The sequence below is a fragment of the Colossoma macropomum genome, unplaced genomic scaffold (genome assembly GCF_904425465.1).
Source record: "Colossoma macropomum unplaced genomic scaffold, Colossoma_macropomum, whole genome shotgun sequence".
NCBI lineage: Eukaryota > Metazoa > Chordata > Actinopteri > Characiformes > Serrasalmidae > Colossoma > Colossoma macropomum.
In genome coordinates, this window is record NW_023494810.1 from 6,964,490 (window position 1) to 6,991,931 (window position 27,442).

Sequence of the window (27,442 nt, forward strand, 5' to 3'; positions counted from 1 at the left end):
ATTACTTTTGTCAGAGTTTAACATATTGGAAAAAAATAAAGCTGAATATAAAACGTGCCATAACATTTGCACAGGCCAATTTTTAAAAATGTTTTCAGTAAATTTCAGTAAATGTGCATGGTAGGACTGTTTTTATTACGCAGCCTGGCTTATTTCAGTTGTGACGTCACACCATCACACTGCCAGTACAAAGCAGACGGTCATATAAGCTCTCAGCCACCTTTGAGTGTCTCGAAATGACTCAGATCAAAGTAGCCACAGCGCAGGCCAGTAACACACCTCATGCTTTTGAGATGCTCTTTAACACACTGTAAATCCAGACAGCATTGCTCTGTGTGCTGGCCTGGGAAAGCACACTGTCGGAGAGTCCCTCGCACGCGTTTAGGGTTCAAAGCCTGGGACTGGATCAGCTGTTCAGTGCGTCACTGTGGGAACACAGACCTCTCAATAGGGCCTTAGTGCAAGACAGGCCATAACTGAAAACAATCCAAGCGTGAATAATTCACTCTCATAATAAAGAGCAACTGAGGAATGTGAGAAATGTGAGGTCATGGATTTGAGCGTTGTTTTTGAAACGGAATGTGTTATGGAAATTGTTCAGAATGGAAAGACTTAAAGGGAATTTCCATTGATTTTTCAAAATCTCTGCATAATTAATGTTTAAAATGCAAACAGTCATTCAAAGCGGTTTGGTGTGAAATGCTCCGTTAGTCAGAACTGTTTACAGTGGTGGTGATAGGAACCAGACGTCTGAAGAGTTCAATGCCTCTGAAAGCTCCCGAACAGAAAGTGGCTACATTATATGACTGTGAATGTGCTGAATGATGCCAGACATTGTTTTACGAATGTTTTGTTGCAAAGATTTGGCCTAAAATGTGTTTTTAAAAGCCATTCATGGGGGGCTGGTCCATGTATGGCATTGTGGGGTAAAATTGGCCCCAGAGAGAAAACCACTTTATACCGTTATCAACACCACATATGTTGGTTCACTGGAGGTTTTAGATAGTTAATAAAATGGCAGTTTTTGCATCATTAAATTGATCATGCTGAGATGGTCATTTTATGAAATATCTTGGATGACCAAGAGTCGTCACATCCCTCATATTCATATAGTTATGCCAATGTGATGGATAATAAAAAAAAGTCATCAGTAAAAATTAAGTGTACATTTCTTTTATTTGTCTAACAAGACATACTTCAACCATCCTATCAACATGATAGATCAAATTCCTCTAAAGGTTACAAAGAAGTTTCATAGAAATATAAAATAAAGAGGCGACACGCCTCATTTTCACAATATGTAAAGAAAATCTTCACACAGGTGAAGTGCAGTAATCATGTGCGTGTTGGAGTTCAGATATGGGGTAGTCCAGTCTTTGTGGAAAACAGCTGCTGTCTACATTTATACATTACATAAAGGAACATAAATGCTCTACTGCACAAGAGAACACCACCATGGCTAAAGAGCCAGTACATTCTCTCTTTTTAAATAAGAACAGTCTTTAAAAAGAGGACTCTCCAAAAGGTGAGGAGCATCACCAGGGTCTCCAAAGCGGTGTGCTGGTGGTCCCTGTGCATTTGGGTACACTGGAGATGGACTTCTGACCGCCAGAGACACTCTTCACTCTTGCTTTGGGCTTCTGTGCTCGATCAAAATGCTTCTTTACAGCCGGTTTGTCTGTTGTGAGCTGGTTTTGAGCCGAGAGGAAACGGGCAGTCTCCTCCAAACACCGGGCGAACCCGTCGGCGTAGCTCTGTTCAGCGGTCTTGCTTCTCAGGTAGGTCACGGCCATCTCCAGGACATCAGCCTTTTCGAGCTTGGAGCTTGGCTGCCTGGCCTTCAGCTCGTCTTTCAGAAGCGTCTTGAGCTGCTCGATGCTGTTGTTGATGCGGTCCCTGCGCATTTTCTCCACCGCTGGTTTCCTTAACTGAAGAAAAGACAGCAAAAGATGACACTTAAGTCAGAAACGCCAACAACAGCGACGAAACTGAAAGCTAACGATACTTAAAACGGACAAAACGCGGCTGAAATTAGCTTCTTGTCCGAATTTTCCCGTTCCACCTTAAATGGTACAGCAGATTAATTCGAACAAGAAACTGACTTCAGCCTCGTAGAGTCAGAAACGTTTTCAACAACCGAAATACTCACTTTGATTTTCTCATTCCTCTGCTGAAACTCGCTGGATGCCATTTCTGCGACCGTTGACGTTTCTCGTCTGCTTGTTGTTGTTGTTGTGCCTCACGCGCTCAACGTCTCCCTTTTAAACACCCCGTTTTCGCGGGACCGCTGCTTCGCGCGTGACTTTCTCACACCCGGCAGCCAATCAGGGACGCCGCGGTGACAATACAGCGCTTCGATTGGGGCAGCGCTTTGTCGCTGGCTTCGTTCCAATTTGTATTCTTGCGTCCTAACTAGGATGCTTAGCTAGTGCGCCGCGGCCCCTATTCTACGCCCTAGCCAAGCGTTCTAGTTAGAACACAAGGGCACATATTGGAGCGCGACCACTGTTTTGGACAAATGAAGACAAATCCGTGAAATAGTTGACTGCATTATGACCCCCGACATCATTTCAAGACTTTTTGTCTTCCGAAAACGGCGGGACAGTGGATCTATAGTGTGTTTCGCTATAATTAACTAAACGAAACGAAACTTAAAGATGTTTATTTAGCCTAATTATTATATAATAGTTTAGGTGAACACTGGGAATATCTAGTCTACACAGTAAGACTGATTTATGGTGTCAACTCGGATCTCAAATAGATATCGTGATAATTAGTACGGCACTGTTGTATTGCGCTTGCAGTACAATGTATTATATCAGACTGTACATGATGCTGTATGTCACACTGTGAGTCCTTCTTGTAATCCGTACAGTAGCAGATGTGTGAGAGATTTAGGGGCAGGGAAGTACAGCCCTTTGGGTGAATCATGCTGTTAATCATTATTGAATGGACCCTGAGGGGAAGTGGACTGCACTAATGTGGTAATGAGAGCGGCACGCTTCTATTGGCCTTCTATTGAAGTGCTGCGGTGGGAAAGTTGGGGAAACACAGACTCCAGGCTTTGTGTTTTTGTGTTTGAAGATGATGAACCACAGCTCAAAAGCACAGCTGGCTCCTGTGCGCGGGAAAACTGCTGTCAGCAAATCAGTAAAAAAGGACAAAGGGTGGGAGATGGGGTCTGCTTTTTATTTGCAATTAAAAACTAAAAATATAGAAATGTAATAAGAATATACACTCAAAAAATGAACCAACGGGGCTGTTTGACTAATTGAAAACATGTTGACTATAAACAAATGAACTGTGTTGTGTTTAGATCATGTAAAATGGACAAAATCAATGATAGTACATTTCAGTTAATGAAAACTGTTTGTGTTGATTCAAATAGAAACCCAAATAAATTGTACTGAAAATGTTTGTTTATTCCATCAACAGTTGAACTTTATGTTGATGTGACAAAGACACACTGACTCTACTCAATGTGATTGAATGGAAATGTGTGGTGTTATTGAATTAAGTTCATACAACAATCTTTGAGTATTTAAGTATATATAAGAAATTAAGAAAATGTAATTTTAAGATGAAGTCAGCATTAACAAAGCTAATGAACCCATACTTGCTGAATGTCACTACTCAATAAAAAAAATACAAACCTGTTACTTGTTTTGATCAAATTGTTCTGTTTTCTTCTCTTAAAATGACACCAAAAGGAACTATACACAGTTTTGTAAATGCTAAACACACAGAATGTGCATGAACGTATGTAAATTTTCTTGAAGCACCAAGTAAAGTCCACAAATATAGATTAAAAAATCTATTAAAATGGCATTATATTGTCTTATGGGCATTATATTTCAGATGTAATGCTGGTTATCTATCAAATATGTTGGCAGTATAAGCATATATGTAAAATCTAAACTGAGCAATATCACACTGTGTCAGTGTTGTGGTATATGAGAATAGACAATATATCTTACAGCGTTATAGGATATCCTATCAGGCTGTTATTTTTAAAAGGTTTTTCTCTTATTTATATAGACTGTTGAAGATAAATATAACCTATTTATCTTCATCTTTAGACTTATGAACAGCCTATTAGACCCCTAGCAAAATAGCTTCAGATTTAATGCATTTTCTCTAAAAGCAGCCAATTGAAACAATGATTTCTGGTTCCATTTAAAAAGAATGCATCACCAGTCATCATTCAAACTGTGAAGGCAACAACTGACGAACCTGATATTTAGAATTTATTAACTAGAGCAAAAAATCACTTCAGCAAAAAAAATAACTCCATATCTTTTTTGTTGCATCATTTAATGAAACTACACAGCATGTGTGTATGTGTGTGTGTGTGTGTGTGAGCGGGTAGGTTTGGAGGGGTTTAACCCCAAATCCTTTCCCACACTTACTTCCAGCTCCCGCCAAAAGTAACTTGTAAAGGCACAATACACTGCTGCCTCACTGCAAAACAGACTTTTACTGGCCTCACGCTCTCTCACCCACACAGAGAGAGGGAGAGAGAGAGGGGCAGATGCTGGGCGTCATGCTCAGTGTGAACTGGCCCTGCACACTCCATCAGCGGTGGACCTGGGAAACCCCTGACCTCCTGCCGCTGGAGGGGAATCTGAGGGGACACTCAATGGCATTCCTGGACCACATGACCTGGCATTCAGGCGAGCCATGAAAAGCCACTTAGAGCACGAAACTGTGGCATTGTTGCATACCTCCTGCCCCATTAGTAACCCGCCCCCTGTGTGTCGGCACTTGCCGGCACATTGGTGGCCACTGACAGAAAGTGGAGGGAAAAAGGCCCGAAGACCTGAAAGAAAAGCCTAGAAAAAAGAATCTGTTGAAATAAATGTGTTGATGAATCTACATTATGCGAACTCTACCTACAAGGTACATCATCTTAGGGCTTCACATTACAACAGATTAAAGTTCTAAAGCTGTTTTTACAACTTGATGTGACACTGAAAAGGTGTGTTACAGGTTCTACAAAAAGAGAGAAACGTCTGAATGAAAGAATATATTGAGGAGTGTCTGTTACACTGACTATCCACAAGCTACGCATGATGGGTTTTCACATTTTAAAAGATTGGTATGTGTTGTGTATATTTTATAAAATATATCGCTGCTGTCAGAACAAAACCTCATATCTCCAAAATGGTAACTTTACAGGAGAAGGAAAAAAAAACGCTTTACTTTTAATGTAACTCAATGGAACCAGACTTTTTTCCAAGTCATTTTGGGCTGTTTCTTTTGGTCCATTCATAATGAAATTTACACACAATGTAAAGGCCAACAGGTATGTTTAAATTAAGTCAAAAACTGATTTTTATATGTAATGTTGATGATGGCAAAAAAGTCCTCTTTGGGGACTATTTTGTCTCACTGTGCCCTGCACAAATCCCTCCGCCATGAATCGGTTAAAATAACTGGATTAAAATACATTTTAAACTAAAATTAATCATAAAACTATCATAAAACAATGTATCAGACATGAGGCAGCATACATCTGAACATTTCATGTAATAACTTTATGTGAGGGAGCTTTTAGAGGTGGACATCTGGTTTTTCTACAACAGAGCATTTTACACCAGACTGCTCGAATGACTTTGTTTACATCTCAACCATTTAATTATGTAGAATTTTTTGAAGGGTGACTTACAGATTTACAGAGAAATCTACGTAGAACCAGGTACATAATGATAACTCTATCAATAAGATACTTTACATTACATCAATTTGCTATTCTGTATGAAAGTGAAATATATTCTTAGCTTATATGATGTATATATATATTCCAAACTATACATATTTTCAATATATTACTTCTTGTACAGTCTTTTTGCTCAACATGTGTGGTTTATATAGATAAAGAAAACAAAAAAATCTGTTAGAAGGGTATGTTGAACGACATCACATCATGGTTCTCACATCATGGCTTTTAGAGTGAAATATACTGTTATTACCTGTGAAAATGGAATATTGTCATATGTTATCAGCACATTCTCAAATACACTGTAAAATATTTTGTATTATATTAATGTAATTTTAATATATGACTTGTGAGAGGTTCTACAGCTGTTTCAACAAGTGAAACAGACTTGTGATGTTACAGAAGCAGCATATTTAAATGTATATAAATAAACAGAAATATTAAAAAAAAATCAAAAAAATATGTTGAACCTACATCACATTATGGACTTAATATACCTTAAATAGATTGCTATTCTCTCTATTATTATGAAAATTAACTGTATTGTTATATATTGTCAGTATATGTCTAAACATAAGTAGAACTTATTGTAATACATTTTCAATGTGTTACTGTTTTGTATGGAGTTGTAAACAGCAGGTGAATTAAAGGTCTGCAGCTCATTTAGTTACCTGTACGGTCATTTACATAGGCAGGTGCAGTAAGGCTGGCTGGTATACATGCCTCCAGGTGTTTGTGTGTGTGGTCATGCGTTCCTGCACCTGGATGGTGGGATCTGTCAACAGGAGTCTACCTGTAGCCCCCCCTAAGGTGTGTGGGAGAGAGCGAGGCTTTTTTTTGTGTTCAACTAGAGGTCCAGATGGTCTATTGAGGCCGAGGCATAATGAGGCCCCGCTGGATCAGTGGCAGCAGGGTGGGGCCGGCCGTTGAATGGGGCCGAAGTGTGGGAAACACACTCAGGACGAAACTCTCACACATTCCTCGCTGGAGAGGGCCGCTTTGGCCATGCTTAGATACTCGGGCAGCTGGGCACACAGCCATGGAGACACTATATATCTGTGCATGCCTGGTGTATTATGAGGCCTTGGCTTTTCTTTTCTTTTCTGAATGGAGAGAAGGTCTGCAGTGGAATGCGCTCATTCTTTTACCAGCGTCGTCTGTCATTTATGACTCACTGCTTAGAAATGTCTTGCTTGAGAAGAGCGAAAGAAAGTGGCCAAGTTTTCCCTCCAAAACGACACAGAACATATGGAACATATGGTGTTTATGGGCTTCGGCATTCTAACAATACGCTAAATATGCTATACTTAGCCTCCTGACCAGTGGTCAGTGTTGTTTAGCACAAATGTTGTGCATTTAGATGTCTTATTTGACAATAAGGGAAAAAAAACAAAAAACAAACAAAAATACATATTATATATATTATGCATATATTATGTATATAGAAAGCAAATATATGTCGATACACTGTGCTTAATAGATCATCATGAAAACAGTTATGCTTTAACATATGGAGAACCTTTGGGAACTGTGAGAACCTGCAACTTTGACATCAAAAAGAAGTTCATGTTCACCTCGTCAGCGCTGCAGATGTTGGAGCACATGTCTACTTAGTGGAATAAGTGGAGGGGGGTTGATGGGGGTTAGTAGATTTGGCGGCAGGGAGCAGGTGATGTGGGAGAAGTCCGGTGAGAACGTGCACGCGTCCCACGGCCCAGCGGTGCCTCTGATCTGAGCAGAGGGTTCAAAGGGTGTTTGTAGAGGGAACAGAGGAGGGGCTCTGCTCTATTGACTTGAGGACGTGTGAGCAGGATCCTGCCTGGCTTTCCCACACTGTCTGTCCATTTATAACCCAAAATTCCCTGGCGGAGGGAGGCTGCCCAGAACAATAGAAGTGTGCCGTCCTCGAGGGCACGGGATAATTGTGCTTAATTGACATTCACAGTGAACGCATTCCTCTTAGTGTGTGACGGTATGAGAAACTAGCAGCGGAAGAGTAGTTTTTGTTGTCATTTTATGCATTTTTGCTTTTTTATATTTGAAACTGCCAGTTCTTTATATTGTGTTAACATTTTGGGATAAATTCACCAAGTCTGAAATTACTTGGGAAATCTGTCTACATTGACATACATTTATGATTTTGGAGACAAGGCCTTATCACTACAGCAGGTTTTAAATATATTTAAATTTGTTGGCTATCCTCGTGCATAATAAAATAAAAAGGTGTCGCTTATCGTTTAAAGCTGATAATTATCACTCGCCTAACTAAGACAGCTGTGAAATTTGAAAATGTGTTTGTACCAGATAAGGGGCGTACAGTTTTATCTTTATGTCTGTGGCCTTTAGGGAAATTATCAAACCCTCATGGTCCCCATCTGCAGACGGTTTATCAGCCAGAGGCAAGGTTCCCAGGTAATAAAAGTCTAACAACCTGCCCTGTGTTCAGCCAGTGCCATTGATAGCTGGAAGACCATTCCCTCTGCTGGGGCCATGAGGCCAGTTAACCATGAAATAATTGATGCTTCTTCTATTGTGGAGGACGCCTCACCCCCCTGGCCCCAGAGTGTGGGAAACCTAATCCTGCCTGGGACTCATGCCTTTTGTAATGCTAATGAGCTCCTATAAATACTGGAGAGGGATCCTCACTCTAGACCACATCTGACTGACTCTCCTCAGTGAAGCACAGCCTCTCTCTCCTGAAAGAATGGCTCCTACTTACCTTCCTGCTTCTGACTACTCCAAGCTTTCCAACAAGGAAAAACATAAAGTAAGTATCTCTTCTGCTTCATATTCCACTTTTTTAATCACTGCTTTGCTTCTTTCGAATTGCATGATCAACCTGAAGGCATTTCTAACAGACTTTCTCTTTTCTTCATCAGCTAAGGAAACCAGTTGTGGAGAAAATGCGTCGGGATCGCATCAACAACTGCATTGAGCAGCTCAAGGTGATGCTGGAGAAGGAATTCCACCAGCAAGACCCCAACACCAAGCTGGAGAAAGCTGACATTCTGGAGATGACTGTGGTCTTCCTGAAGCAGCAGCTGCAGCCTCAGATCTCAGCACCTCTGAAAGCCCACCATGACGGCTACTCTCAGTGCTGGAGTGAGACCATGAACTTCCTTTCAGCCAACTCCAAGCTGGACGTGGCGCTTCAGCATCTCAACCGCGGCCAAGAAGCCCAGAGAGCGACGAAAGAGCTCCACGTGTCTCCGGTTGCCTTCCAGCCCAGCCAGGTTTCAGTCAAGCAAGAAACCAGCACCAATAGAGCTGTGTGGAGGCCTTGGTAGAGACCCTGAACCCAGAGACTTTCTCATGTTTACCAGATGGTAGTTGTACCATCTCTTATGATGTAGGAAATGTATTATTTCCAAAGACTTTCGATACGGAATGTGAAAGAACTACGCTTCTATTTGTGAAGCTCCTAAAGGGCAGATTCTTCATATTGAAGAAGAATTAGAAGATAAAAGTTTACATTAGCTCAAACATTGCTTGCTTTGTCAAGTAAGGTTTGCTTTATAGAACCTCGGTTCTGATTCTGCTTAGAATCTAAGCATTTTGATGTGCTGGAATATGTTAATGAAATCATTGATTTTGGCATTTGAGACATGTTCTCATCTTGATATGTTTGTGGAACAAAATGAATAGTGGACACTGTGTGTCTCTCATTGTTGATTAATAAAAATCACTGATTGTGAAAATGAATGAATGACTTCTGTGTTAAGTCTGTCACAAGTATCTCATAATAAGCAATGCTTTTCACTGCCATCTACAGAATGCATGTTTCAGATCTTCAGATATGACTGAGACACTCTGAAAGAGAGACTATCTTGCATAAACACACACATTAGCTCTTATATTATGTAATAACATGGGTTGCATGAGAACATTCAGTTGCTGAGTATGATATTAACTTATAATATCATAACTTTTAAATGGTGCTCACTTACAGATTAATTCAGCGTATCCTTTAAAGTAGCTCAGGGATAATACCCAATAATACAACATGTTTTTTTAACCAAAAACTAGACACACGGTAACAAACAAGAATGGATCACAAAACTGCGTACATTAAAAATGGTCAGTATTTGTTTTTAACATATCATGCATAACATGCTTAGCACTGACATTCAATTAATTTGGTGTTTTAAAGTTCCACCCCCAGTTAGGCCACTTAATTACAGTAATGCTTAATCTCATGTTTGATGTAATTAAATTGCATGTGTGGGCTGTTTGCCCCTTTCCAGTCTAGCGTTAATGTAGACAACTGTTATTTAGTGCTAAGCTATAAGCCCCGTACCTGTAAACATCTTTTGACAATAAAGACTGATTGCGCACCCAGACGATGCTCCGTTTACAATGCATTTGTCTGCTTCTAACAGCATGGGGCTGAGGCGCTCGCTGCTTTCCCACACTCCTCATCCAATCACAGGCCTGCCTGTAACACTTGATAACATCAATGGATCGAGCCTGGGGGCAAACCTGAGCTGGAGCAGAGGAGGAGGGGGATTCCAGGAAGGGGAGTGTGTCTCCCAGTGGGGGTCGGTGGGAGGGTGTGTGTGTGGGAGAGAGAGAGAGAGGTGTGCCATCTCCTACTGCAACTACCTGACAGCCTGACACCCAGTGAGACCAAAGGCTTCCCACAGTAGTAAATACAGCACAGGCACATGCCGTATACTGTAAATGCGGTTGTGTAAAAGTGTTCACACCTAAATGTGTGACAGTGAGAAAAGTGTGTCAGTGCTTTGACTCGAGAGAGGATGTATGTAGGAAAGTTATGTTGCTTATAATGGGGCTGCAAGCCTTTGTTTTGTTCCTATATATATCACTGTTGTTGGAAGAAAACCTTGTATCTCCAAAATGGTAACTTTACAGGAAAAGGAAAAAAAACATACTTTACTTTTAATTTGAATCAATGGAACCAGACATTTTTCTAAATCATTTTGGGTCATTTCTATTGGTCCATTCTTCATGAAATTTACACACAACATAAAGGGCAACAGGCATTTTCAAACGATGCCAAAAACTGAAAAATGGAGATACGAGTAGAAACGATAGTTAAGAATAACCATATTGTACAAGTTGTTCATTTTTCCACGAGCATAAAAATGAGGAACGTAAGTATAAAAACAGGAGTCTACAAAACTGGAGTTCAAAAAATGATTGAAGGTTGTTGATGAGAAAGGAAAAAGCAAACAAAAAAGCTGCTGGTGTTCTCAGAACAATGGACTGACCACCCCAGAGTCCAGACTTCATCATCACTGAATGTGTTTGGGATTACTTAGATTGTGAGGAGTAGAAAATGCAACCAACTTCTAAGACTGTGGAGGTGTGGAAAAACATCCCTGCAGGTTTCTTTAAAAAAAAATTTAAATTTGAGTCTCCTAAAATGAATGGTATAAGAGATCTCTGAAATGTTTGATATTGACGCCTCTGTGTAACTCTGTGTTTGACTGGAAATTAAATAAATAAAAGGCTGGTCTCGTCTCAGTATTAGATATAATGACTGGATTTGAAATGATTTCACTTTGCTGAGTAGACAGCAAAGTATGGGGCCCTATTCCTGTCTTTTGCCTAGATTCCCAGAATCACTAAATACACCCCTTCTCACTGTGTGGTTGGTGTCTACGCTCTAATCCTGCTGGCTGACGTCCTGTGAGACCAAAGACTGATTGTCGTAAAACCCCCACAGATGTGTGACAGTGTGAAAAGTGTGCCGGTGCTTTCAGTGTCCCACCATTTACCACCTATCACACCAACAGGCAACACTAGGAATAAACTCTCAGGCTGAGATACTGAAATATGACACCACCAGATCACTGTAAAGCATGAATATAAAACACATATAGGCCATGATAGTGGAGATTAAAGACATTTATAAGTACTACAAACTCTGCCTACTCAAATATTGTTCTTAATGTACCTTATATTGTCCAGTATAACATTGCTGTCCTAATAAAACCTTCTACCTTGTAATTCTTAACTTAACTGTACATATACAATATTTATTTCCAAGTAATTTTGAATAATTTATATTGCTCCATTTATCATTGTTGTGTGTGTGTGATATATATATATATATATATATATATATATATATATATACACACACACACACACACACACACACACACACACACACACACATATATACACACACACACACACACACACACACACACATATATATACACACATAGATAGATAGATAGATAGATTTACGACTTAGGACTGTGACCATCTACTGCTTTCTACTGCCATCTACAGCTACTTTTTTTTAGAATAGTGCAGTATAACATATTATGAATATCGCTCTTGTCGGAAGAAACATAATTTGAAACTACCTGTTGTCCTTTGCATTGTATGTAAAGAAAGAAATCACCCAAAATGACTTGGAAAAAAGTCTGATTACATTGACTTACATTAAAAGTAAAGTAGGTTTTTTCCTTCTCCTGTAAAGTTACCATTTTGGAGATATGAGGTTTTCGATATACTTGTTACACATGCAGAATCCTTGAACCTGTGCAATATTCTTTTACTCTCACACTGCCAAAACAGTTTCAGTGGACCCAGACCTGACCACACTACTCACTACCCCACACTACTCGATCCACATTAACACAGTTCTTCAACAAGTTGATTTTAACAAGCATATAGCTCACTCCCGGGGGATAGCCGTGAATGGGGGGCAGTGGAGGAGAAGGGTCAGAATTCACACCACCATGCCTAATGGATAATTTAGCGCGGCACACTTCCTTTGTGTGTGCGCTGAAAGGGGAGACTCGGTGAGGAGTGTGGGAAATCCTGCGAGAAGCTGGACCCACACATGTGACCAACAGCACGGCCCTGCTTCCATCCAGCTCACCAGCTGTCTGATGAAACCAGAGCTGACAGCACACAGTGCCTATTATCAGGGGTTTGGCGTACAAACAGGGACATTAACCCCCCCTCCAACCCCCCCAAAACCTCCACACACTTTCTCACACGGGCTCATGCTTCCTTCACGTGTGTGCTTTGGTCTCGTGCAGTGACAGACAGGAGCACACGTATGAATTTGTGTAGACTGGGGGGAGGAGAGAAACAAGGGGGTGGAGTTTTACTGCTTTTATTTGATTTTTTTTATTTACTACTTTTATTTTGGGATCTGTGAGCTCTTGCCAAAAGGAAAATGGAACAAGATGGCATTAGTTGTTAGATAAATAAGTAAATAATTAAATAAATGCATCCTTTTTTATCATGGTCCTGTAAAATATGCACCCCTCAACACACACTTAAAAATAAGGTTCCTGAATGGTTCTTGGCTTGGGTGTATGGTTCTAGTATTTTTTAAATGTATGTATAGAATGTTTACTTCATGGTAAAGACACAGAACCTGCATTATGTAGAGGTTCGTTAAACTTTAAACAGAGTCTCATACATGTCACTGACAGAAATGATTCTTTAAAGAACCATCTGTTGAACTGTTCTTTAGGGAATCAAGTGATTCTTCTAAGGCATCACACCAAAATAACTCTTCTTTAAGGCCTTAAAAGTGTTCTTTAGAAGTGGGAGCAGTCATTGGCCATACACACTTAGCAAAAAGCCTTCTATATGGTACCAAAAAGGTTGACTTGTTGCAAGAGTGGAATCATTGTATTACTTTAAAACAATTTAATAAAAGAATCATTTAAATGTTCGAATGTTTTTTTTTATTCTATGCATAACGGTTCCCTTTACTACAGAACCTATGAAGAACCTCTTTTTAAGGGTGTAGCTGACATTGAAATTTCTCATGAAAACAGTGACATAATTGGATTAATTTAAAGATTTAATGTGTTAATCCTGCCTGAAATGTGGCAAGAATCACCTCAAAGAACCTGCTACAAATGTGAGTGTAAATGTACAATTTACAACTTGACTGCTTTTAACTGCATTTGTTTCATGTGAGAACCACTATGGAGCAACCGTCAAAGTACAATAAAAGTTAGTGAAGATTCAGAATGAGATCAACAAAGCACAGTGAGTATATTTAAATTCATAGTATTTATTTATATTCGGGAGTTAATATTATAAGAAATCACAGTACAATCCTTTATAAAAGGTAACAAATAAGCTTAAAGATAATTTAATAAAAAAATAAAACTAAACTGTTTTACCATAAACTCTACTAGAGTTCAATAACAGATCACAAGACCTTTAGCTCTTCATACTGAAGATTTCAATCTCTTAGTAGATAAACTTTGCCCATGGGGCACACATTAAAACACTGATTCTGATTCTGAAACTCAACATGAGAAAAAATCAGAACGATTGGAATGGAAAATGCGCTTCCTACTCAGCGATGGTACAACTACCATCTGGTAAACATGAGAAAGTCTCTGGGTTCAGGGTCTCTACCAAGGCCTCCACACAGCTCCGTTGGTGCTGGTTTCTTGCTTGACTGAAACCTGGCTGGGCTGGAAGGCAACTGGAGACACGTGGAGATCTTTCGTCGCTCTCTGTGCTTCTTGGTTGTGGTTGAAATGCTGAGGTGTAACGTCCAGCTTGGAGTTGGCTGAAAGGAAGTTCATGGTCTCGCTCCAGTACTGAGAGTAGCCGTCATGATGGGCTTTCGGAGGTGCTGAGATCTGGGGCTGCAGCTGCTGCTTCAGGAAGACCACGGTCATCTCCAGAATGTCAGCTTTCTCCAGCTTGGTGTTGGGGTCTTGCTGGTGGAATTCCTTCTCCAGCATCACCTTGAGCTGCTCAATGCAGTTGTTGATGCGATCTCGCCGCATTTTCTCCACAACTGGTTTCCTTAGCTGATGAAGAAAAGAGAACGTCTGTTAGCAATCCATTCAGATTCATCAAGAATAAAATGCTTATATATGGGAAAACAAATAAACAAAGCAGTGATATACAGCATCGGAATATGAAGCAGATACTTACTCTATGTTTTTCCTTGTTTGTAAGATTTGAGTAGTCAGAAGTTGGTAGGCAAGTAGGAGCCATTCTTTCAGGAGAGACAGGCTGTGCTTCACTGAGGAGAGTCAGTCAGATGTGGTCTAGAGTGAGGATCCCTCTCCAGTATTTATAGGAGCTCATTAGCATTACAAAAGGCATGAGTCCCAGGCAGGATTAGGTTTCCCACACTCCGGGGCCAGGGGGGTGAGGCGTCCTCTACAAATCAAATCAAACCATTCACCTTTCTGCTAGAAATTCAATACTCTGTTATTTCTGTGGCGCCAAGCCGATCAGTTTATCTGTTAGATCATATGTGTCAGCGTCTATCAATTTTCTGAGTTTAATTAAAGTTGTGCTTTTAATATATAGGGTTGAGCAGGAAAGAGACTTGTTTTATGCATCACATTTCTTTTGGTCACCAAAAAACAAATGACAAATGCCTGGCCAGTGTTCTTGTTTTCACACTGTTCACTACATCTTTGAGAATTTTTTAAAGGCAAATTTTTTACCAGCTGGCCCAGAATGTTTTGTTTAGGTTTCTATATAGCACTGAAAAAGGTTCGTTCATTGTTAAAAGCTTTACATTAACAGTAGAACCTCTTATGGTGCTATTTAGAACTCTTTTAAAAATATAGCTATAGAACCATATTCATTAATCTGAAGTAACATTTTATGATGCATACAACACTAAGCATGCAAACAGTTCTTTGAGTGTTCATGGTTCTATACAGAACCACTGTCTTTACTCAACAACCCTTGAAGAACCATATTTTTAAGAGTGAACGGTTCTTCGGATTGATGGAGAATGTATTGTGAATGGTTCTATGGTGAAAGTGGTAAACTGAGCCATTTTAAAAAGATTCTATAGTACCATTTACAAGATATTCTCCATGTATCTGAATTCATGATTTCACCAAAGAAACAAGCATGAAATTATATGTAGAAGTCGTGGTTCCATATAGAACCATTGTCTTTACTAAAGACCCCGTGAAGAACAATCCTTTTTAAGCGTGTTAGATACTCAAATACCATTAGGACATGGCATGTGCCACGCTGGACTTCAGTGATAGTAAAATCCACGACAGACTGAGGGAGACACTTGAGTCTGGGAAACAGCGCAGGTCAGTTTTCAAAGCCTCGGCCACAGCATTACGGCTTTCTTTAGGATCAAAGAGCGTCTCTGAAGCGTGGCTACTGGACTTTATGGCCTCCCACAAACTTGACAGTCTTGTCAGCACAACAGGACGTCTGAGCAGGTGTTGGGCACACTTTTAGTGGCCCGTGTCGCTGTTTTCCCACAGTGGGAGAGGAAGTAGCCCCATGTTTGAAGACAAACTGAAGTGCAGAGCGCTGTTTTTGTTCCCCCTTTAATTAGCCCCATCCGTCAGTCAGCGTGGGAAAGGGCTCAGAGTCGTCTGTTTGAGCTGTTACCTCAGGTATAAATAGACTAGCGGCAGTTTGCCCACCTCTTCACATCGTTGTTTTTGGTAGCAAGGCTGTTAGTTTCCTTCGTACATGTTAAAAAACAGAGCGAAATGGCTCCAGTCGGAGAAAACATGAGCTTAACCACGGAAAATAGCAAAGTAAGTACATTAACAACAGTTTCTTTGCTCATTTTAGCTACGAGGTTGAAGTTGGCTTCCTACGTATTTGCCTGCTTCTTGGAATTTTCCCGTTCCACCTTAAATGGTGCAGCAGTTACACTCCGGGGCTTTAAGGTGGAACGGGCAAATTAGCATATTTTAACTAAATATAACGACATTTCTTTCATTTCCCCTCTCAGTTTCGCAAAGTCCTCGTGGAGAAAAGCCGGAGAGACCGAATTAACGGCAGCATCGAGCAGATGAGGGCTCTTTTCCACCAAGCCGTACAAACGTGTGAGGAAAACAGCGACTTCAGACTCGACAAAGCCGCCATTTTAGAGATAGCGGTGAGTTTTCTGAGGCACAAGGCGTTTTCCCGCGCAAATTCAAACTACGCGCGCGGCTTCTCCCACTGTTTACAAGAAACCCTGCGCCACGTGACTCTGCACGCGCGCCTTCAGCCCAAAGCCACGGAGGCCGTCCAGCGTTTCTACGTCCGCCAGAGGTCAAGACTGACAGCGCCGCACGGTCAGCTGAACCACAGATCAACAAAACCGTCCGCCTCGAGGTCCACAGCTGCACTGTGGAGGCCCTGGACGAACAACTGAGGCTTCTGGGACTGTTCTGCGTGTTTATCTAAGTATGTCTTTTAAAGGGGAATTCCACGTTTACCCCCAAATTTCTGCATTAGTAGATCATTAAGACTTAAAATTATTCAAAGAGGTTTCGTTCTAGAAAAACTGAGTCAGAATTGATTAGTGCTGATGGGAACCAGAGGGCTGAAGGATTAAAGGGGGAATCCAATGATTTTTTTTTTAAATTTAATTTAATTTTTATTAAATATGCATTTAATGTGCATATTTTAAACATGCAGTGGTTAAGATGTAAAAGACATTCAGAGTGATCTGGTGTGAAATGCTCCGTTATAAGTTTCTATATAAGTCAGAATTATTCACAGTTGTGGTGATAGGAAAAAGATGACTTTTAGAGGCGTATAATGCCTCTAAAAACTCCCTCACAGAAAGGTACTACATTATATGGTTATGAATATGTTGCCTGATGTCAGAGACGTTGTTTTATTAAAGTTTTGCGTAAACATTTGGCCTAAAACGTTCCTTTTTTAAAAGTCATTCATGGCGGAGTGGTACTTGTAGGCATGTATGCATTGTGAGGCAACATAGTCCCCAAAGAAAATGTATTTTTCTATATTTACTGCTATTTTACTATGATTAACGACGCATAGAAAAAAATCAGACGACGTGTAGGTTCACTGGTTCTGGATAGTAGATAAAATGGCAGTTGTTGCGACTCCTGGTTGCTATCACTACCAATAGAAAGAAATCTACATTTTTTTTTTTTGTAGTTTCTCTACAGTAAAACATTTCATGTCAAACCACTCTGAATGAATGACCTTGTTTACATCTCAGCAACTGAATTATGCAGAAAATTTGAATAATCAGGGCCCCCCTTAACCAGTACTCCTAAAACGTTGTGATTGCGTTGTCTGATGCCTGAGGCATTGTTTTATGATCATTTTGAGAAGGCTGAAAGTATTTTTTCTAATGCAACTGTGGTGGAGAGGTACATGCACATGTTCTAAGACAAAGTAGTCCCCTAAGAATTTTTTGAGATTTCTTACTAATTTACCATTATCAACATTCCACGTACAAACTCAGAATGCATATCGCTGTTGTCGGAAGAAAACCTTGTATCTCCATTTTTGACGATTTTCAGTTTTTGACATAATTTGAAAATACCTGTTGTCCTTTACATTGCATGTACATTTCATGATGAATGGACCAAAAGAAATGGCCAAAAATTACTTGGAAAAAAGTCTGGTTCCATTGACTTGTACTAAAAGTAAGGTGTGTTTTTTCCTTCTCCTGTAAAGTTACCATTTTGGAGATGCAATGTTTTTTTTTTTTGGACACCAGTGATATGTAGATTAGTTGATCATTTTGGATAGTGAATAAAATATAATAACTATATTGTAGATATCACCACCCCTGGTTCCTATCACAAACATTTTGAAGAAAGTCGGTAAGTTTCTCAAGTACAGTAAACCATTTCACACCAAACTGCTCTGAATGATACTGTTAACTACTCAGTGACTGAATTATTGAATTGTGCAGAAATGTTGCATAATTGGTGTAATTCCTTATTAACGGTTTCTTTTTCATGGTTTGCTGCTCTGTATTTTTTGTGCAACATTTGCATGTGTACTGGATTTGATCTAGTTTATTTAGTGTGCACAATGTATGGCAAATTGTAAAGTTTTTAGTAGCTGCCTTTTGTAAAGGTGTGTATAATGTGTATGATGCAAACCCCATTGAATTTAAGCATTTATCTTTATTTGTGCTCTGTTGCAACTGACTCACGTATTAAACATTCCCTGTATTTATGTCTAAAATCTGCCTTGAGATGTTTTGCTGTATCTTAAAGTCTCATCTACATGACAACATGGCACTATTTCTCTATTCATAATATTAATATTATGTTTGGATGCCTTATCTAATTGGTGTTTTTGCAATGCAGAGTCCAGTAAAAGGCTTTACAAATGAGTCGAGATAAATGATTTATTGTGTCTCAAATGTGAGACATTAAGCATTGTTTTACAGAACATCAGTGCAGACAATGCAACACACACCAGAACACTGACACAATGTCATCTAGTACTTGAAAACTCAATTTGAGTTAATATAAACTGAACAGCAGTGCAAACAATGCAGTACACATAAAGACACTGATGCAATGTCATCTATAACATTTGAAGTCAATTGATTTCATTTGTATATTTCCTGTATTTAACTTCATAGAAGATTACATATTTCCTCTTTACAGATTATTCAGTGTGAATGGGCATCAAAAAGAAGAACCACATAGTGGAAGATATTACAAGCACCTTCATACTGAAGGTCAAATTAAGTAAAAGAATCTTGACTCGTGGAGTAAATGATTCCAGCATAAAGTACAAGTACTTTTTGCATATAAAGGGGATTCCCAGAAATGAGAAGGATGGCATAATTTCCTAAAACAGAAATGTAAATTGCTTTCAAACAATAAAGCATTTATATTATTCATGGTTAGAAAGTCTTTAAAAAAAGAAAGTCTTAAATTTTTCCTGAACTTTCTCAAAACTGAAAGGTATAAGCTTATTGCCATAAGGCAATAATAAAACATTACGTTTCAACAACCGAGTTATGGTTCTGCTCATGCAGAAGTTGAAGCAAAGTCCATACATGGTCTCTCTAGTTTTGAGACTTCTACCAGGGCCTCCAGAGGGCGCTCTGAACTGAACTCTTCTCTTTGCTGATGGTCAGTTGGTCTGCAGAGCTCAGCATAGGCTGAACACTTTCCCTCCATTTCTCTTCTGTTGATGGCTGCAGGTTCTGGAAGTGGTTCAGCAGTTTTCTCTGAGACTGTGTCTTCACTTCTTCTTTGGACAGGAAGTGCACAACGTCATGGACACATCTAGAGAAGCCTTGACTGATAGCTGCTGAGTCGGTGGAGAATGCAGGCTGTTGCTGCTTCTGCTGTCGTCTCAGGAAGCTGACCGTCATCTCCAGGATGTCTGCTTTCTCCAGCTTGGAGTCGGGCTGCTGGTTGAGGAACTCTGGAGCCAGGAGAGTCTTGATCTGCTCAATGCTGCTGTTGATACGATCTCTGCGCATCTTCTCCACCACTGGCTTTCTCAACTGCAGATACAAAAAGAGAGCAATGGTTAGTGAACTGAACCAAAAGCATTGCTGATAATTAAGTAAGACAGTATAATTTATTTCTTATTTTAGCAGGTTCTCAGTTTACCTTGTTGTTGAGAGGTAGGTGCTCCTTTGAGATGGTCATTGCTGAAGTGACTGCAGGAGTCATGGCTGTATCTCAGTGCTGTAGATCTCTCTGTGTAGAGTGAGTCTGATCTACACTGGCTGAGTCTCCTCTATTTATACTCCCACATCTCCATATGAATGTGTGGGTCTTGGGCTTGTTGGAGGTTCTCACAGTTTGTAGCCAATGGGAGCGCTCGGGCAGACAATGAGGAGTGTGGAGCTGCCACATGCTCAGATCTTTTAACCAGGGACAATGTCTGTGTCTCAGGGGAGCAGGTGGAGGGGTGGGGGTGATGGAGAGGGACTGGGTGAATCTGGGAAAGTGGTGACCTGCCTAATGTTCAAGGTTAATGGTCGATCATACGGTCATGATCACTGTAAGCACGTGCCACCAAGTTCTAGATTTTATGAGTAAACTCCAACTTTTACCCTTATCACCTGTTTTGAATTGCTATAAAGCCAAAACTGAAGATTCCTTTATTTGTCTATGAGAATTAACATTCAATTATATCGGTTCATTTTACCTGAAACAACAAAGCACAGTCTCTTACTTACGCTATTGTCATGTCATACTGTTTATTTTAGATTATGAAGTAATTTAATTCATTTTAATGAGAATACAACATACATAGAAAACACTTTAAAATGTTCCAGCACTGTAAATAATATTGTCTAGTCGAGAGGTCTCCATATGTTACCTGTTCTGTTCCCAGGCTTAGATTTCTGGCATGCATGCATGAACACAGGCACAGCTGTCCACCAGTGGTAAGCTGAGAATGCCCCCATCGCCCACCCCTCTGCGGAGAGCTGGGAGCCACAGAGACACACGGCTTCCCACACTTCTGTATTCATCACATTAATTCAGCCAAACAATAGAAGTGTGTCTGCTCTCACAGGAACGTCCAGCTACCGCAGTGAAGGACTGGACTCAAACAACCTGCAATTACTGCTCATCTACTCCAACAGAGACTGTCCGATTTGATGATTTTCAAACATGGCCTTAAATATAAAGGTGCCAAAAACGGTTTATTGTAAGATGGCATAGAAAAAAAAAATTCAATGCATAGAGAACAATTTTGTTAATGAGATTAATGTTAGTATTCTTTCTGTAAATGTCATAGGAAGAACCCTTAATCTGCACTCTTAAAAAGATGGTTCTTCAAGGGTTTTGTAGTAAAGATAGCAGTTCTATATAGAGCCATGAACGCTCAAAGAACCATTTGCATGCTTAAATCGTTCTTTGCATGGTGAAATGTTCTTTAGATTGATGGACAATGTGCTGTATATGGTTCTATATATGGTTCTTTTTTGTTAATGGTTCTATTTAGCACCAAAAAGTGTTTATCTATTGTAACAAGCTTGACATCATAACATGCTATATACACAACACATTCTAACATGTGTGTTCCTGGTTCTATATAAAACCATTATCTTTACTGAAGAGCCATTAAAGAAGCATCTTTTAAAATATTGTGATATAGAACCTTTATACAATGTGAAGGTTCGCCTTGGGACCACCGGTGGTTCCAAAACACACTTCGTCATATTCTTCATAATTTTCATATTTCATAAGCTACATTCAGAAGGTGGGTGTAGAGCTGTAACTGTCTTCTTTCCAGTCTTCTTACCCAATAGATGGGTAATGTAATTTTAAACCCTTATAATAAAAGAAGTTGAACTCGACCCATTTTTCCACAAATCTGGGCTATAAACTATAAACAGATGGCGTCTCTTCAGTGATCTGCTCTGTAAAAATTATTTTTATAAAATAATACAAAGAGTATCTAAGATTTTTGGCTTTCAGCAGTAAATTGTAGGCATATAGAAATGTGTGTGATAATAAAACACATTTACAAAAAATAAATTAATAAAATAAAAATGTACATTTATTTCATACAGTTACTGAATAATTTGCCTTATGATTTGGTCATGTAGATTCAGATGGACTAACTATAGTATAGTTATACCCTGGAGAATAAGAGGTTAGGATTTTCAAAAGATTATTTATGCTCACAAATCTAAATTAGCTCTCATACAGCGTTGCTTAAGGAACAGGGGGCACCTTATTTTGCTAAAAAAAAAAAAAAGATCATTTAGCAATGAAAACATAGCAGAGAAAACATGACCATATGAAGCACATGGAGCATAAACATTTTCCTCATTGGATGGAACATCAATAGTAAAAAGCTCAGTTTTTTAGTATGAGCACTGTTCACTGGGCCCATCTTTAGCCCTTATTACTTACAACAAATTGAAATATGGTTCTTCAAGGGCAAAGGTTCTCCATTGTTAAATGGTTCTTCTCCATGATGAAACACCTGTTGTATATGGTTAAAGAAACATTTTTAAAAAATGTCACACCAAAAATGGTTCCACTATTGTTACAAGTCAAAGACCTTTTTTGGTACTATATAGAACCGTTTTTGCCAAGAGTTTAGCATAAAAATTTCGAATCACTTGTGATTTTTGTGATTGTCTACAATACTAACTTCTATAGTATAGATTTAAATACTAGCTCAATACCAAAAAGTATTTTAACATGCTGTATTCAATATTTCAACATTTCAAGTATGTGTAGAACAATAAGTTTTTAAATTATAGCAGTTACAGTCATACTTATTTTTCGATTTTTAATTTAGATTTAATCACCACTGTTGAAATGCAAGGTGTTTTGGACGTAAATTTTATTAAAATTTTATTCATGTTGTCCAGCCATGACATTCATTTTGAATCTTCCACAACACAGTTTGTCACATTTAAATGTAAAATTTGTTAAAATGTATTACATTTGATGTAGAAATATATACATCAAATTCTGAACTCTCATTATTGATCATAGTGTGGGAACCTGGTAAATCCTGGATGTTCATGCCCCCAGTCATTTTCCCACAGTGGAACGGCTGACCCCACTGCCAGATGGCAGGGAAGAGAACATCCCACCTGCCCAGTGAAGTGTCCCATTAGAGTCCCACTGACTGGAGAACTATGACCAGACTATTGTCTTGTGTGCTCTATCTCTGATTGGCTGAGCTTGGATGGAGCTTGATATAAATATGGGCTGGTTCAGAAGATATGAGCCAGATTCGAATTTAACCCAGCAGGAGACGAGCAAGAACAACCGAACTCAGCTTCAAGGCCTCAGGAGGAACCATCTTCTCTTTTTCTACTTGAAACCAAAAGCAAACACAGCATCAAACATGCCTGCCTACATGGACATCACTCCTCAGGACAACATCCAGTATGCCAGGTACTTTAAAACAGATACCATTCTTACATCTGGGACATGAGAACTTTTGCATTGTATGTTTGCGTGCAGGACACTGATGTATATTCCTCTGTTTCTCCAGGTGTAAACTCCACAGCTTGGAGAGGAAGTGCTTCAGCAAAGTGGAGAAACTGAAGTCAACCCTTGAAGAACATCTCCATAATGGGATCCCCACTTCAGATCTTCTGGAGAAGACGGTTTCCTTCTTCACCATGAAAAAAGCCGTGGTCTTTCCCAGCGGCTACTCGAGGTGCACCCGTGATATTCTACGACTCTTCCCATCCCCGACAGAAGATGTGGCACCGCTGTGTTGCCAACAGTGAGCATTTAAAGCGAGAGCTGTGATGAGGAGGTTCTCTTGCATGCTCTGGAGAAAACTACCTCTGAACTACCTCTGTCCTGGATGGCACCTTGCTGGCACTTTCACGATGGACGCTGCAGATTTTGGAGAAGACTGAATGCAAACATGCTCCGCGAGTGTACGCAGTCTTGTGGAAGCATTGCAGTGAACTTGAGGATGCAATTTATGCATTTACTTAATTTTAAAAATATAGATCTCTGTTTTCCTCTCATTGAGAGATGCTATTGTTATGGTTATGGTTGAAATAATGAAACGATGAGCATGATGTCTGCTGGAGGACATGATGGCTCACCCTAAAAAATGTTTAATTAATCCTTAAAAGATACAATGTATCATTTTATTGAGACTTGACTTCGTTGATTTTTGTTTTGAATCAGTTTAATGTGTAATGTATACATTTTTCCTTATGAAATAAATATTATTTCACATCTATTCACATGAAATGTCTATCTTGTCTTGTTGAAATGACGGCTACAGATGCACAGCAGGTGAATATTCACACATGCACATTGTCTTCCAGAATTATTGGCACCCTTAAAGAGATAAAGTGAAGAACGAAAAAAAAGACTCTGTTGGTTATCAAGAGAAATCTTTTCAAATGATAAGGACCAGTTGTGCCATAAATTCTGGTAAGCAGTGTTTTTGCTTAGCCATCTGAAGAAACATACCTTGTCAGTGCTGAGAAATAGTGATGATATCTGGTTTTGATGAAAAAAATATCAGGATAACAGCTGTACTTAAATATCCAGCCTCGTTAGCATTGACCTTAAGTCCTCCCTCAGGCATCATCTTAAATAGGGATTCCATCAACGTGTCAAAAAATTCTGCAAAATTCAATGTGGTTTGGTGAGAAATTCTTCCGAAAGTTCAGAAATTCTGAGTCAGAATTGTTTGCAGTGGTGGTGATAGGAACCAGACGTCCTATGTGTTGCCTCTAAGAGTTCACAGAAAGTCATTATATTAAATTGTTACAAATTCTGATGCCTGTTTTAAGATAAATACAGTTTTGGCCTAAAACAATTTTTAAAGCTTATGCTTGGTGGAAAAGTACCTGAAGACAATATATTTCATTTTTTCAGACGTACAACTATGATACCATTATCAAGATGACATAAAAACAGTCATATGACATGTTAACGTACATTTAGGATGGTAATTAAAAGGTTTATTATTATTCTTTTTTTACTACAGTTAGCACTGCAGGTTCTATTTCGTCTTTTCCAGTTTCTTAAATCTCAGAAAAATGAAATTATCACGATGCATATCACATATTGTAAAAATTGTCTGGAAATATCATGATAATTTGTCATATTGCCCATCCCTAATAGAGATCAACCTCTGCTTTCTTTCACCACCGCTGTGAGGAAGTCAGTAAGCTTCTTTTCAATGAACCATTTCACATCAAACCACTCTGAATGATTTTGTTTACATCTGAAGGATTAAATTATGCATACATTTTGAAAAATCTGTGAAATTTTCCCCTCAGTTTAGTGAACTTGAGTTTTTATTACAAATTGGTGTTTACATCTAATGCAAGATAGTACGATCGGAAAGTAGAATGGGAAAATGGAAAATACCGCAATATGTTGTGAATATTCCAAAATCTAAACATTAGAATGTATAAATTTTTTACTATATTGTATTTTATAATTCTACAGTGCATTTATGATGCAACAGTTATTCCAGTCCTCCATGAATCTGAAACCACACACATCAGTATTTCATCAGCAGTTTACTTTGAGTGAATTCTTTAGTTATTTAATTGATGAATCAGCATATTGCAGGTTGTATATAAGCTTTCAGTCATTGAAGGTGTTTAATTAGTTCTCTACACAGTGCATTGTACCTCTTCTTTAAGCATACGTTCTTATTAAATGGAAGCTAACTAATATGATAAACACTGACTGACTTGTTGGTCCTCCCAGGTTAACGTTAGTTGGGAAAGCCTGTATGCACGGGACTGCTCAAGCAGGTCAACGATGGTTATCTGAAAAGCTTTCACCCCAGAGGGTGTGTTGACCAGCTGTGTGTAGAGGTGATTAGCATTTAAGAAGGCACACTTCCATTGATCAGTCAAAGCCTTTTTAGTGGGCAGAGTGTGGGAAAGCTTAGGACAGCAGAGTCACAGCTTTAGTTCATTATGTCAGTGTTTTGATGTAAACAATTTGTTAAGGACTAGATTTCTTTAGCATAATGAAAGTACTGGATTTTGCACATATTGAAAATAATAAAAAATTATTTTACTAGCTAGAATATCTAAAATTGTTTCATATTACAAAAGTTGTGTATTATATTATTTATCACTTGCTGTTGTTTCCAGGATATATTTTTGAAAGTTTAAATAAAACATCTAAAAATAAGTTTTGGAGGCTAGATTCTGATATTTAGAGCTACAAATGTGAAAGTTTTATTGTATCTAAAGTAACGATTAAAATGACAAACTCTTGGATGGTATAAATTAATACAACCAGAGAAATAAAAATAATGTAAACATAGTGAGGTCCAAAGCTCTGGGACCACACTGAATTATTTTTTTTCATTTAAACCTGGAAATAATATATATTGTTTTAGAATTTGGAAGAAAGACAAGTAAAATCCACACCAAATATTTAGGATTCTTTATTATTTCTAGGTCACTATTCAAATTCAAGCAAATTTGGGATACTGACCATATCAAGGCCTTTATATCAAAAAGGTCAGATTGATTTTTAGTTTTCTCTCTTCCACTGAAGCTCATGTTCGGATGGCTGGATTGGCAGGTGGATTTGATCAACTCATCAGAGGCTTCTGCACAAAACTAGTGGAGTCCAGGCTTTTGGACCCCACTGTCAGAACTGGTAGAGCTTCAGCCAATAAGGATCTTTCCCTCCAGATTGTGAGTGATGTAAAGTTGTTAACAATACAACTCCTGAGCCATCACTAATGATCCATTCAGCTCTCTGCAGCTTTTGTACTCCACTGATCTCAGCACAGACGACTCAGTGTGGGAAACTCAGACACGCTCTCTACTCACACTGACCCACAGCTACAAAACACCATCAATTCTGCTGCACCTGAGAGTATTAACTCTGAATTAGGGCTGCATGTTTCCAAACTTGTTGAGTAAGCTACTTAAATTAAATCACTTTAAAGCTAACAAGATACAGCACATTACACTGCCTACAGCAATTAACACAGAATTTCAGGGACAATGTTATTATAATCATGTAATATTATTTTACATTTTATATTAACATTTATCAATTATTATTATTTCTTAATTATTGCTTTATTTTTATTTATTCACAAATATTAATTTCATAAATATACTTTGTAATATTTTATGTAAACACTTATGAATATAAATCCTGGATTGTTCTGGTTTCAGATGAGCTCTAAGGCAAAAAGCCATGATAACCTAAGGATTCTACAATGTTATTTGATATCCCCCCCACACGTGTGTGGTGATATTATGGGCATGTGCTCTGTTAGTAACATTGATCAGTCAGCAGATCTGCTCTCTTTAAAGGGTCACCACTTTCCCAGATACACACAGCAGTTCTGAGCCCCTCATCATCACCCCCAACCCCACCACCTGCTCCCCTGAGACATGGACATTGTCCTCAGCTAGAAGATCACTGAGCATGTGGCAGCCCCACGTTCCTCATTGTCTGATCAAGCTCTACCATTGGCTACAAACTGTGAGAACCTCCAACAAGCCCAAGACCCACACATTCATATGGAGATGTGGGAGTATAAATAGAGGAGACTCAGCCAGTGTAGATCAGACTC

The 27,442-nt window shown here is 39.0% G+C and overlaps 3 protein-coding genes and 1 pseudogene across 3 annotated transcripts; 1 reads left to right on the top strand and 3 right to left on the bottom strand.

The window, feature by feature from the left end:
- Positions 1-1,517: 1,517 nt before the first annotated feature.
- Positions 1,518-2,265, bottom strand: her2 (hairy-related 2). The gene is made up of 2 exons (XM_036559762.1): positions 2,150-2,265; positions 1,518-1,928 (listed from the first exon to the last, which is right to left on the bottom strand). The coding sequence occupies exons 1-2, from the start codon at positions 2,189-2,191 to the stop codon at positions 1,536-1,538; spliced, it is 435 nt and encodes a 144-aa protein (XP_036415655.1). The 5' UTR covers positions 2,192-2,265; the 3' UTR covers positions 1,518-1,535.
- Positions 2,266-8,360: 6,095 nt separating this feature from the next.
- her15.1 (hairy and enhancer of split-related 15, tandem duplicate 1) lies at positions 8,361-9,421 on the top strand. Its single transcript, XM_036559634.1, has 2 exons — positions 8,361-8,486; positions 8,599-9,421. Exons 1-2 carry the CDS (start codon positions 8,424-8,426, stop codon positions 9,004-9,006), a joined length of 471 nt encoding a protein of 156 aa, XP_036415527.1. The 5' UTR covers positions 8,361-8,423; the 3' UTR covers positions 9,007-9,421.
- Positions 9,422-13,920: 4,499 nt separating this feature from the next.
- LOC118799757 lies at positions 13,921-14,797 on the bottom strand (annotated as a pseudogene).
- Positions 14,798-18,789: 3,992 nt separating this feature from the next.
- On the bottom strand, positions 18,790-20,159 carry LOC118799617 (transcription factor HES-5-like). Its single transcript, XM_036559584.1, has 2 exons — positions 20,026-20,159; positions 18,790-19,916 (listed from the first exon to the last, which is right to left on the bottom strand). Exons 1-2 carry the CDS (start codon positions 20,086-20,088, stop codon positions 19,485-19,487), a joined length of 495 nt encoding a protein of 164 aa, XP_036415477.1. The 5' UTR covers positions 20,089-20,159; the 3' UTR covers positions 18,790-19,484.
- Positions 20,160-27,442: the final 7,283 nt, after the last annotated feature.